Genomic DNA, 11,768 nt, shown 5'->3' with positions numbered 1-11,768 from the left:
GCCTTTAGGGGCCTGACAGGGCGGAAGTTTGAAGTCCAGAGCTAGATTGTAACTACAAAACTCTGTCCCTGTTTCTGGGGGAAGCACTCAGAAAAAGGCTGCAGAGTTACCAGAGAAAATGGTCCCCTGGTACCCACCCTTTCCAGTCCTGGTTACTGCCCAGGAGAGATGAAAAGTGGGGGAGGTTTGGGGAGGACCACTGAGAAGAAAGGCTCTGGTTGTATGCCCAAAGGGCTTGGCTGGCCTTGGGTAGAAACTGGAACCCATACTTCCTGGAAGATAGCAGAGGACAATGGCCTGCTAGGATAGACTTTGGGAGAGTAAAGATCCAGTTCAAGTATCAGAGGAGGGTGGTGCGGTGCCAAGCTAAAGTTTGGAAGTAGAAGGATGCTTATCCAGGCAGCTACGGACTGAAAAGCTACTAGGATTTCTTAGACAGGTGCCTGCCCGGTTTCCAGGATGGGACACACTTCAATGGGCCAGCGGTGACTGGCTAGAGCCCCCGCCCCGGTGGGAGGAGGAGGGACGGTCCTGGGAGAAGGGCGGGGGGCGGGGCCGGGGGCCACTTAAGGCGGAGCCCGGGAGTTCTGGCAGCGCAGGAGCCAGGCAGTAGAGCCAGGCTGGGCTGGCACTCACCCACGACCCCCCTTCCCTGCTATGATGGCCCTTCAGTAGCAGGTTCCAGACCCCCTGGGGCATGTAGGCAGAGCTAGCGGCAGCCAGGTGCGCAGAGCCACAAGAGCTCTAGGGCACTCTGGGAGCAGCTCTGCCTGCTGGGCTCTCTGGTGCCTAGGGAAATGCCCAACTGACGGGCGAGCTAGTGAGGACAAGAACGCTCTCTTTGGCCTGAGTGCTCTGCATCCATGGCGCTGCCGGCCAGGCTGGTGCCCCTGTGCTTCTTGGCACTTCTGGCGCTGCCCGCCCAGAGCTGCGGGCCGGGCCGGGGACCGGTTGGCCGGCGCCGCTACGTGCGCAAGCAGCTCGTGCCGTTGCTCTACAAGCAATTTGTGCCCAGCATGCCCGAGCGGACCCTAGGCGCCAGTGGGCCCGCAGAGGGGAGAGTGGCAAGGGGCTCCGAGCGCTTCCGGGACCTGGTACCCAACTACAACCCGGACATCATCTTCAAGGATGAGGAGAACAGTGGTGCAGACCGCCTGATGACCGAGGTAAGGAGGATCTCTGCTCACCTGCACCAGGGCACTGCCAGCTCCTGTGGCAGCCCCGGAGGGGGAGCTGGGCTTCATCTATAGAGACCTTAAACTCAAAATCTCTCCCCACCATTCCACCCCCCCCTCCCCCCAAAAAAACCCCCACCTTTGCTCACTGGACTAAGTGATCTGGAGGGATCCCGATAGGGAGAGGCTGGAGTGGGGAAGGGAGGAGGGACTAGTGAGAGTGAAGCTGGGAGAGACAGTGAGGGCGGGGAAAGGAGGATGGCGGCAGGCGAGACGGGAAATGGCTGAGGCGTGGACCGGGGGTCAGCTACCGAGCCAGGCAGGAAGGGCTGGGGTGAGCTGGGGGCCAGGAGCTGGCTAGGCAGCAGACAGAAAGCTCTACCCTTTGCCTGGCTCCTGACCTGATTGTGGAAAAGATCTGTGGGCTAAAGAGATTGAAGGAGACTGAGGAAGGGGTGGGCAAGGGTTAGGTCACCAGGCCATCTACCTGAGAAGGTGCTGGGTAGGAATTGTCTTCATCATGGGGGGGGGGGGGCGCATCCTAGAACCCAGGCAAGGCTATTCTGGAGTCTAAATGGCTGTCCTGGGTTAAAAGTAGTCCTCAATGGGAAGAACAGATGGGCCCACCTGAGAATCAAAGGGTTCCAGGCATCCCTCAAGATCAGCTTAGCTCAGGGGTTTTCCTTGGAATTAAAGAATTCAACTACTACATACCAAGCATCTGCTGCAGACTGGAATCTAACTCACCTAGGATGAGGTGAGCAATACCTTAGGAGTGAAGGACCACCTCTGGCCAGTGATCTTAAATGTCAGAACTGGAAAAAACTTGGAAGTCACAGTCTTCTACCTCCACGCCTCAATTTTGCAGCTGAGAGCTGGGCCCCAAGAGGAAAAGCGATTTAATCAAAGTCTTGAAACTAATTAGTGGCATGGCTGGGACTAAAATTCAGGACTCCTGATTCTAAGCCCTATACACTTTCCATTACACCACCTAATTGTGTATGGAGTGGGGAGGTGGGGGGGGGGAGAGGGAGGGGTACGGATTTCCTCCGATTAATTGCCATAGTTTTCCAGGTTACTTTGTTAGGAAAACCTGTCCAGGGGAGAAAGAATTCCTTCTACTACTACTCAGAGATTGGGAAAGGGACACTGCTTCCCCTTCCTTGGTCATGGAATATTGTGACCTGTTCCTCTGGCTGCCACCTGCAGCAGAGGGGCCAGAACAAGGGACAGGCCCAGGAGGGGCTCTGAGAGGCCTGGGAACCCCTCAGTCCTGCTTATCTCCCACACCCTGGCTGCAAAAGGCCTCCATTGAGTTGGCTCTGCACTGGGCTGCTGCCCCCGCAGGTCAAGGCCTCCGGGCCTCCTTAGGGGACAGAACGACAAAAAGTTGGAAGGAGTTACCACTTTTCCTGTCTTCCCCTCCCCTGCTCTCCAACCCTGCGGAGGTGTAGAAAACTCGGCAAGAAAGGAAGGGGGAAAGTGCCCCTCTGGCACTTAGGAGAAAACCAAGTCCGAGGTGAGAGGTCGGAGCGGGGAGAAGAAAAGGAAACTGTCCTCTCCGAGCCTCCTCCCGCCTGTCCGTGCTATGGTGCGTGCCAAGGTCTCCGGCTCCCAGACTAGAGCCGCCCAGATAACCGTGGTCTCACTCCCCCTGGCGCAGGCTTCCAGCCACTGATGCTTTTCCTCCTCTCCACTCCCACCCTGCAGGGGGCCCCCCAGTTCCGCGCAAGGGCAGCTCCTGTTAATCTCAGGTGCTACTCCCACGCCTTCTGGGCTGCATCTGGAACCGAGATGGAAAGACGGGGGCTCTCGGGGCTGGCAGAGCCTGAGTTGGAATTGGGAGGGCTGGTTGCGCTGGGGGAGGGGGCCCGGCGGGCGGGAGCAGGGACGGGGGGCGCGGCTTTCTGCCCTTTCCTCTCCCGGAGCCGGGGCGGCTGAAAAGCGCCTTTGTCGATGGAGCTGCTGAGTCCGCTTCTCCCGGCGCGTCCCCGGCCTCGGCCCGGGATTCTCGCTCGGTTAAGTCATCCCGGAGAATGGCCATTGTACTTCGCGCAGCCCCCGCCACCCAAACCCTTCTTCCAGCAGCCTTGATCCCCCGCGGCTCCGCCTGGGCACCTCTGTGGGGGGCACTAGCACCACGAAGGGGTTAATGCTAGGGGCCGAAAGGAGGAGGAGGAAGGAAGGAAGGAAGCGATGCCCGGTGCCAGGGAAGGCAACGAAACAAAAGATGAATCAGGCGGAGGGAGGGCAGCCGGGGCTTGGGGCGGGGGCCAGGCTCAAACAGGGGCTCCTCTCCGAGAGTCAGGCTGCTCAACCCCTCCCTGACCGAACTTCCACCCGCCCTCTCAACTCTTGCCCTCTCCCAGGTTGAGCCGAGGTCCCATAACGAGTGAGGGGCGGGCGTGGAAAGTGGGGGGAAGGCTAGGTAGAGGCACCCCCTATCAGTCTCTTACGAGGACCCCACAGTTCTCCCACAACGCTCTGGAAAGAGAGTGCATACTGGCGACTGCATCTATTCTGATTCTCACTTCTGCGGGACACCCAAAAGCTGGGAGGGAGGGGTGTGGGGCCGGGAAAACCAAGAATCGACCCTCCTGTCCGGGTCCCTTTTGCACCTCCGGTGAGCGTGGTAGTGAGGTGACTGACTCCTTTATTCCCTGCCAGCGCTGTAAGGAGCGGGTGAACGCGCTGGCCATCGCCGTGATGAACATGTGGCCCGGAGTGCGCCTACGGGTGACCGAGGGCTGGGACGAAGACGGCCACCATGCTCAGGACTCGCTCCACTACGAAGGTCGCGCCTTGGACATCACCACGTCCGACCGCGACCGCAACAAGTATGGGTTGCTGGCGCGGCTGGCGGTGGAAGCCGGCTTCGACTGGGTCTACTATGAGTCCCGCAACCACGTCCACGTGTCGGTCAAAGCCGGTACAGTAGGGGGGTGGGGGTGTGGTCCAAACAAAGGGGGCTGCTGCCGGGGAAACTGAGGCTGCACATTTCCGGTGCGACCCTATGGGGAGACCAAGAGGGAGTTAGGGTTGTAACATCCTTCCGTTTCTGCCCAGGTTGGGGCCAGATGCATGGGGAATTAACAAGCTGTCCCAGGACTGGCGAGGTCTGCGCTGGGCTTGACCCACGTCTTTAAGAATCTGTACATCCTGGAACCGCTGGTCTTGATTCAATCATCTCTGTGCATGTTCCCTGCAGATAACTCACTGGCGGTCAGGGCAGGCGGCTGCTTTCCGGGAAATGCCACCGTGCGCCTGCGGAGCGGAGAGCGGAAGGGCCTGCGGGAACTGCACCGCGGAGACTGGGTGCTGGCGGCGGACGCGGCAGGCCGGGTGGTGCCCACGCCCGTGCTGCTCTTCCTGGACCGGGACTTGCAGCGCCGGGCCTCTTTCGTGGCTGTGGAGACCGAGCGGCCCCCGCGCAAGCTGTTGCTCACGCCCTGGCACCTGGTGTTCGCCGCTCGAGGGCCAGCGCCCGCACCAGGCGACTTTGCACCGGTGTTCGCGCGCCGGCTGCGGGCGGGGGACTCGGTGCTGGCGCCGGGCGGGGACGCGCTGCGGCCGGCGCGCGTGGCGCGCGTGGCGCGGGAGGAAGCAGTGGGCGTGTTCGCGCCGCTCACCGCACACGGGACGCTGCTGGTCAACGACGTCCTGGCCTCGTGCTACGCGGTCCTGGAGAGTCATCAGTGGGCGCACCGCGCCTTCGCTCCTCTGCGCCTGCTGCACGCGTTGGGGGCGCTGCTTCCGGGTGGGGCCGTCCAGCCGACGGGCATGCACTGGTACTCTCGGTTCCTCTACCGCTTGGCGGAGGAGCTGCTGGGCTGAGCGCGGCGGACACGGAAACCAAGAGGCGCCTGCTGAAACCGGGGCGTTCGGGCTGAGATCTGGGGGTGTGGGCAGCAGACGATGCTGCCTGGGGAGGAGGAGGGGATAAGGGGAAAAAATGGAGGCGAGACTGGACTGCTTGGTTTAGGGGCAACCTCCAACTTAGAGGAGATCCCTGGTCCTAGGTAGTTGGGGTTGATGGTGGGTACTCCTTGACGAGGACTATTTAACCTCTTCCCGAGTGCCTCGGCCCCACCCAATTATTTTATTTTATTTTCTATTTATAAATTGTAATATAATGATCTGCTTGCCCCGCCTGGCAAGGTGAGGGGCCAGGGCACGGCGTTAACACTGTCTGACACAGCCAGCCAATCTGACGTCTGACATTTTCCTACAGGTGGGCTAATAAAGGGAAGGCTTGCAGGAGCTTATTGGAAAATATCTCTATTCAGAGAGTAATTCACCTCCAGAGTGGAGAAAGGGGACCAGCCCCGAGACAATACTTTCCTTCTGACTCCCCCCACCCCAGCCCAGCAGGTCTTCCCACCTGCTTCCTCCCCTCAGAGGGTGTGTCCCAATTGATCAGCCACTGAGACCAGATAGTCACACCCTTTTCTAGGCTGCTGGTCCCTTCTCTCACCCTGAGAGAACCAACATTTGGCCCCCACGGTGGTTCAATACAGACTGTTGGAGGGGACAGGGTTGTTGAAGGAGCGAGAGGGTCCAGGCACATCCTTTCTTGTTCATAGGGGTTCCAGCAAGGTCTCTGGCCCTTGAGTTACTGATACACAGAGAATTCTGGCCCACGATTGTTAGCCTGCAATCCTGGTCCCTTCCCGAAGGCCATGAATCAGCCCAATTCCCATTCTACCTTAGTGTCAGAGTCTGGATGGGTCCCGTGTTTTATTCTGGGATGTCGCTGTACCAACTGATGACCCTCGGGAATCCGAGCTAACTTATAACTGATAGTTCCCACACACTCTTGGTCAAGAGAAAGAATGGGCACAGAGGGCTGGAACCTATCTATCCTGAAGGGCTATAGACAGAGAAGAGCTTCAAGCCCTGGTGTGTGTATTTAGGGGGACAGCGGAAGGCTCTCCAAGCAAGAACATGTAGGTATTACAACCTGAGCCCCGTTCTTTTTTTAAAAAAAAGCTTATTTATTATTATTATTATTCTTTTTTTTTTTTTTTTTTTTAGTAATCTCTACACCCAAAGTTGGGCTGAAATTTGTGATCCTGAGATCAAGAGTCTCATGTTCTTCCACCTGCCAGCCAGGTGCCCCCCACCCCCACCCAAGTCCCCTTCTTGATCACCTGTCCTAGTTGTTTCTACTGGCTTTCTTCACTATCCTCTTTTCCCTCCCCTGTTTTCTCTCTCTTTCCGCTCTGCTTCCCTGGCCTGGGTGTTCCTGGAACCTTCAGTTCCAATGCAGCAGACACGCAGGATTCCGGGTGCCCCTGAGTTAGGAATGGAGGCTCAGAGGAAGTTGGGCCTCAGTAGAAGGGGAATGTCTGGAGTCTGGGGAATGGAGAGGTTTGGTGGTACCACTCAGGAGCCAGCCCTTTGCCTGTAGCAGCTGTGCGCTCACAGTCCACCGGGTCCTTGCTATACACCGCCCCCTGGTGGTATTCAGGATCAGTTCTCTTCCAAACCAAAGGAGACAGAACTATACATATACTGCAGGGATGTGTGGACTGATCTGTGGAGAGGAGCCTTATCTTAGGAGGTGAGAGATGATGTACAGAGCTTGGTAATTTTCTAGAGCTGAGCCACGGGTGTCAAGGGCTGGTGAGGAGCCCACACACCTCACCTTGTGAAAACCCTTCCAAGCCTGGCATTTTTGCATCCCTTGTGCCTGGTTTAGCTCTATGGCTCCCAGTTGCCGAAGGTATAGTTGTAGCCAGGTTCTGTGAGGATCCAAGTAGCCATCTCATCTCCCTCACCTAGTGACACTTGAGTTCAATGTCTGAAGTTCAAAGCATACTTAGGGTTCCAGGTAGTGCTTGATAAAGGCAACATTTGGAAGCAGAATATGTTTACTTTTAATGTCCTGCTGCTCACTATTTCCTTCAATCCATACCAGGTACTTGTTGCCACCTTCCTCCTCCTTTCCTGATCTCAGAAACACAATCCAAGCTGTGGATCTTTTCCCAGCGCGTGGCCTCAAAGTCAGGCAGATCTGCAGATAATGATGCCACCCTGAGAGGACTGTTGACAAGATGAGTGTATGTACCCAATGTGGAATAGGCACTCAGTCCATGTTTTCTATGATCTACTCCCTTTCTTACTGCTTTTTCTGCTTTCTATTCTGTCTACTTGTCTCCTCACCACTCCACCAGAAGCAGGACTTATCCATGATCCCCAAATATTTTGGGGGTTGTGTTGCCCCTATAATTGCTCCATTTCATAACACTCCTTCAGAAGGTGCTGTGTGAAAGATTGGGTTTGCTTTGAAACTAAAGTATAATTGGGGCACCTGGGTGGCTCAGTCAGTTAAGGGTCCAGATTTGGCTCAGGTCATGATCTCTCAGTTTGTGAGTTAGAGCTCTGTGTCAGGCTCTGAGCTGTCAGCACAGGAGCCTGCCTCGAATTCTGTGTCTCCCTCTCTCTCTACCCCTCCCCTGCTCTCTCGCTCTCTCTCTCAAAAATAAACAAACATTTTTACGACATTAAAAAACCTAAAGTATAATTAAAAGTAATCTTGTTTTGAGAATTTACAAAGCATTTTGTGGTAATCTTGGCCAGACCTCTCTGCATACTGGGAAACCAGAATTGAGAAACACTACTTCAAGGTTCAGATGACCTTTATAAGCCCCCGAATCCAGACATTCGCCCCCCTCCTTTCTTCAAGCAGGATTTACTTAACATCTACAGTGTAGATCTGTATTAGGCATGAAAAACACACAAAATATTAAGAAACAGCTTCTTCAATGGAGGAGCAGACTTAAGGGTATAAGATGATTAACTACCAAATCAACATTTCTACTTAATCAGGATGAACTGAATGGGTGGCAATGTCATATTAGTACAGGGAAGGCCTTGTGGAGGAAGTAAGACCTGGATAGAATGTTAAAGCATGTAGCTGGTAGAGACCAGAAAGGGCATTCTGTGCAGAAGTAGCAACATGAACAGGGACTTGGAATCTGGAGTGAAGATGCGCCAGCTGGCTACACGTAGTTACACTCCCTAACACACATCTCCCTAACACACATCAGAGAGTGTAACAACATGTAGCAATTGTTTCTTGAGAACTTACTACACATCAGGCCCCGTTCTAGCTCTTTACATGCATTCTCATTTCATCCTTAAAATAACCCTGTGGGATTATATTACAGATGAGGACATCAAGGCAAAGAGAGGTTTAAGTCACTACAGCTAGTAAGTGGTAGAACTGGGGCAGGAATAACAAGAAATAAGACTGCCTTGATGGATGGGGCCACATCCTAAAGGCCCTTAAGAAGTTTTTGACTCTCATTCCCTTCACTGAGTGACTAGTAAGACCTAGCTTTTTGACAGTTATTTCACTCTCATTTACACTGGCTCTTCTTTCTCCTGCTTGGGTGGCTGGCTTCCTAAAGAAAATTTTTTTACTGTTTATTTTTTTAAAAATTTTTAAAAATGTTTTATTTCTGAGAGAGAGAGACAGCGTGAGCAAGGGAGGGTCAGAGAGAGAGAGAGAGAGAGATACAGAATCTGAAGCAGGATCCAGGCTCTGAGCTGGCTGTCAGCACAGAGCCCGATGCGGGGCTCGAACCCACGAACCGTGAGATCATGACCTGAGCCGAAGTCGGACGCTTAACCAACTGAGCCACCCAGATGCCCCTTTAATGTTTATTTTTGAGTGTGTGTGTGTATGCATGTACGTATGAATGGAAGGGGAGTAGAAGACAGGAAGACAAAGGATCCCAAGTGGGCTCCACACTGAGGGCACGCTGGACTTGAACTCACAAACCCGGAGAGATTATGACCTGAGCGGAAATCAGATACTCAACCCACTGAATGACTGGCTGGCTTTCTTAACTAAAGTTACCTAGCCAGTAAAGGATATGTATTTGTGTATGTATATATATACATATACATATATATTATATAAAATTTATTTAAAGTATATATTTAGTTAGACGAGAAAGGAGACTGAGCTTTGTTATAGACTGAATATACGCATCCCCCTCCAAATTCATATGCTCAAACTCTAATGCTTATGTGGCTGTTTTTGGAGATGAGGCCTCTAAGGAAGGAACTGAGGTCAAATGAAGTCATAAAAGTAGGGTCCAGATCTGATGGGATTAGTGTCTTTATAAGAAGAGGCACTGGGGCGCCTGGGTGGCTTAGTCGGTTAAGCGTCCGACTTTCGCTTAGGTCATGATCTCGCGGTTCGTGGATTCGAGCCCCGCGTCGGGCTCTGTGCTGACTGCCAGCTCAGAGCCTGGAGCCTGTTTCAGTCTGTGACTCCCTCTCTCTCTGACCCTCCCCTGCTCACGCTGTCTCTCTCTCTCTCCTAGAAAAAAAAAAAAGAAAAGAAAAGAAAAAAAAGAAGAGGCACTGAAGGGCACCTGGGTGGCTCAGTCGGTTAAGCATCTGACTTCCACTCAGGTCATGATCTCACGGTTCGTGGGTCCGAGCCCCACGTCGGGCTCTGTGCTGACAGCTCAGAGCCTGGAGCCTGCTTCAGATTCTGTGCCTCCCCCTCTGTCTGCTCCTCCCCAGCTCATGTCTGTCTCTGTCTCTCAATAATAAATAAAATTAAAAAATTTTTTTTAAAAAAAGAAGAAGAGGCACTGAAAAATTACTATTTCTCTCTTTGCATGCACCAAGGAAAGGCCATGTGAAGCATAGTGAGAAGGCAGCCACCTGCAGGCCAGGAAGAGAGTTCTCACCACCAGAGTCCAAATTGGCCAGAACCTTGATCTTGGACTTTTCCAGAGAGAAAATAAATGTTTGATGTCTAAAGCCATCCAGTTTATAGCATTTTGTTACAGCAGCCCCAGAAGACTAAATACAATCCTTCAGAAATGTTTGAAGAAAGAAGAGGCCCGTGCCTAGATGGGGTCCTTACTTAGTGAAAATAATGTACTCTGCTTGAAAAGTGAGCATTTCTGACCTAGAGCCCTGACTGCTTTCGTGGTCTCCACCATATTGGAGGAAGCTTTCTTCTCTGGCTGGGAAACTGAAGCAGCTGTCTGTGGGAAGAAGGCTATGGCTGGTCAGGCTTTCCCTGTGGGAATTGTGTGGCCAGTTAGCACATTCAGACTGTCTTCTCCCTGTGATTGTCTCTATATGTGGATTGGTTGATGTATACAGAGGAACATTTCCCATCAGAGGGAGAATATCTTCAGTCATGTTTTCCTGAGTGCCCACTTTGTGCCAAATACTGTGGTGTGCCATGGGGAGAGGACTGTAAGTCAGGCATGGCTCTTACAGTTCCCCTGGCAAGACAGACATAGTGGTCAGAAGTGTGGTGAGATAGATGAGGCGTGACTTTTTAGCTGAGAACTGAAGGATGGGTAGGAGTTGTTTAAGCAGAGGGAATGGCATGTACAAAGGTCTGGAGTTGGGGAGCAAGAGTAAATTGAACCTAAGGAGCATCATAAGTTCAGGTTAGTAGAAAGGAAGTGTGAACTATTTCAAGATTTTTTTCAATTTTGTCCTAAAGATGAAAAGCAGTTGTAAGATTTGAAGCAGATTGGTGGGGGGGGGAATCAAACTTTAATTTAAAAAAATAAATTGGAAATTGGATGGACTTTTTAGGTCATCTTTATCCCTAAGTATGTTGGTCTTCCTCTGTGCATATGAGTGTTGCTAGTTCTTTTTTTTTTTTTTTAATGTTTATTCATTTTTAAGAGAGAGAGAAAGAGCAAGTGGAGAAGGGACGGAGAGAGAGGGAGACACAGAATCTGAAGCAGGCTCCAGGCTCAGAGCTGTTAGCACAGAGCCTGACACAGGGCTCGAACCTGTGAGATCATGACCTGAGTGGAAGCTTAACCGGCTGAGCTACCCAGGCGTCCTGCGTGTTGCTAGTTCTGATTGCAAGTAGCAAATGTCCCCATCCTCATACAGAATGTGTTATGGGAGCAGATGGTGGGGGGTAGTAGAGGGATGCTGGAGCAAGCAGGATAGGATAGGGACAGATTTGAAGGTGACATCTCCATCACTTGCTTTGCTTCTGTCTGAAACCTAAACCCAAACTCTCAACTTATCTCCTTGGGACCACATAACCTAACAACACAGTTATCTGACTCCAAACCACATGGTGTCCAAACAGTCCTTGGAACTGGGGACTCCTTTCTTGCTATTCTCTTTTACTTCCCAGCCATCCTTTCAGCAGAGTTTGGCTTAGCTTGGAGCTGAGAGCCCTAAGCTGAGACAGATCTGCCAGCCTGAGAGCCAGGTCTGGGATGAACCTTGCAGCTGCCCAGGGAACAGCTGGTTAAGCCCTCAGCAGCTGCAGCAGCTGGGATCCCACCCAACATTTGAGCTGGGATTAATCCCATTTCCTCCACACACATCCTTTTCCTGTTCTGGTCCCTGGCTAGTCTACAGTATCTTGTAGAATTTTTAAGACTAAATGTCATGAGCCTCTCCCTGATCTAAGTGAAAACCAAAGTCATCCACTTCGTCCTCTCTCGGGGGCAGGTGACCCAAAGCACCTCAGGACCATCATAGGAATGAGAGCCTCCTTGCTTTCAGTCTCTCAATCCTTTGATAAACTGGCTAGGATGGATGATTCTTTGAAATGTCTGATTTTCAATAACGATT

General features: G+C 52.6%; 1 protein-coding gene across 1 annotated transcript; it reads left to right on the top strand.

The window, feature by feature from the left end:
- The first annotated feature begins 863 nt into the window (after positions 1–863).
- Positions 864–5,056, top strand: DHH (desert hedgehog signaling molecule). The gene is made up of 3 exons (XM_039221085.1): positions 864–1,166; positions 3,843–4,104; positions 4,384–5,056. The coding sequence occupies exons 1-3, from the start codon at positions 864–866 to the stop codon at positions 5,007–5,009; spliced, it is 1,191 nt and encodes a 396-aa protein (XP_039077016.1). The 3' UTR covers positions 5,010–5,056.
- The last annotated feature ends 6,712 nt before the right edge of the window (positions 5,057–11,768 follow it).

The sequence above is a fragment of the Hyaena hyaena genome, unplaced genomic scaffold, assembly GCF_003009895.1.
Source record: "Hyaena hyaena isolate Hyena2069 unplaced genomic scaffold, ASM300989v1 scaffold_936, whole genome shotgun sequence".
NCBI classification, from domain to species: domain Eukaryota; kingdom Metazoa; phylum Chordata; class Mammalia; order Carnivora; family Hyaenidae; genus Hyaena; species Hyaena hyaena.
Note: the sequence above shows the minus strand (reverse complement) of the source record. Positions and strands in the feature narration are given on the sequence as shown.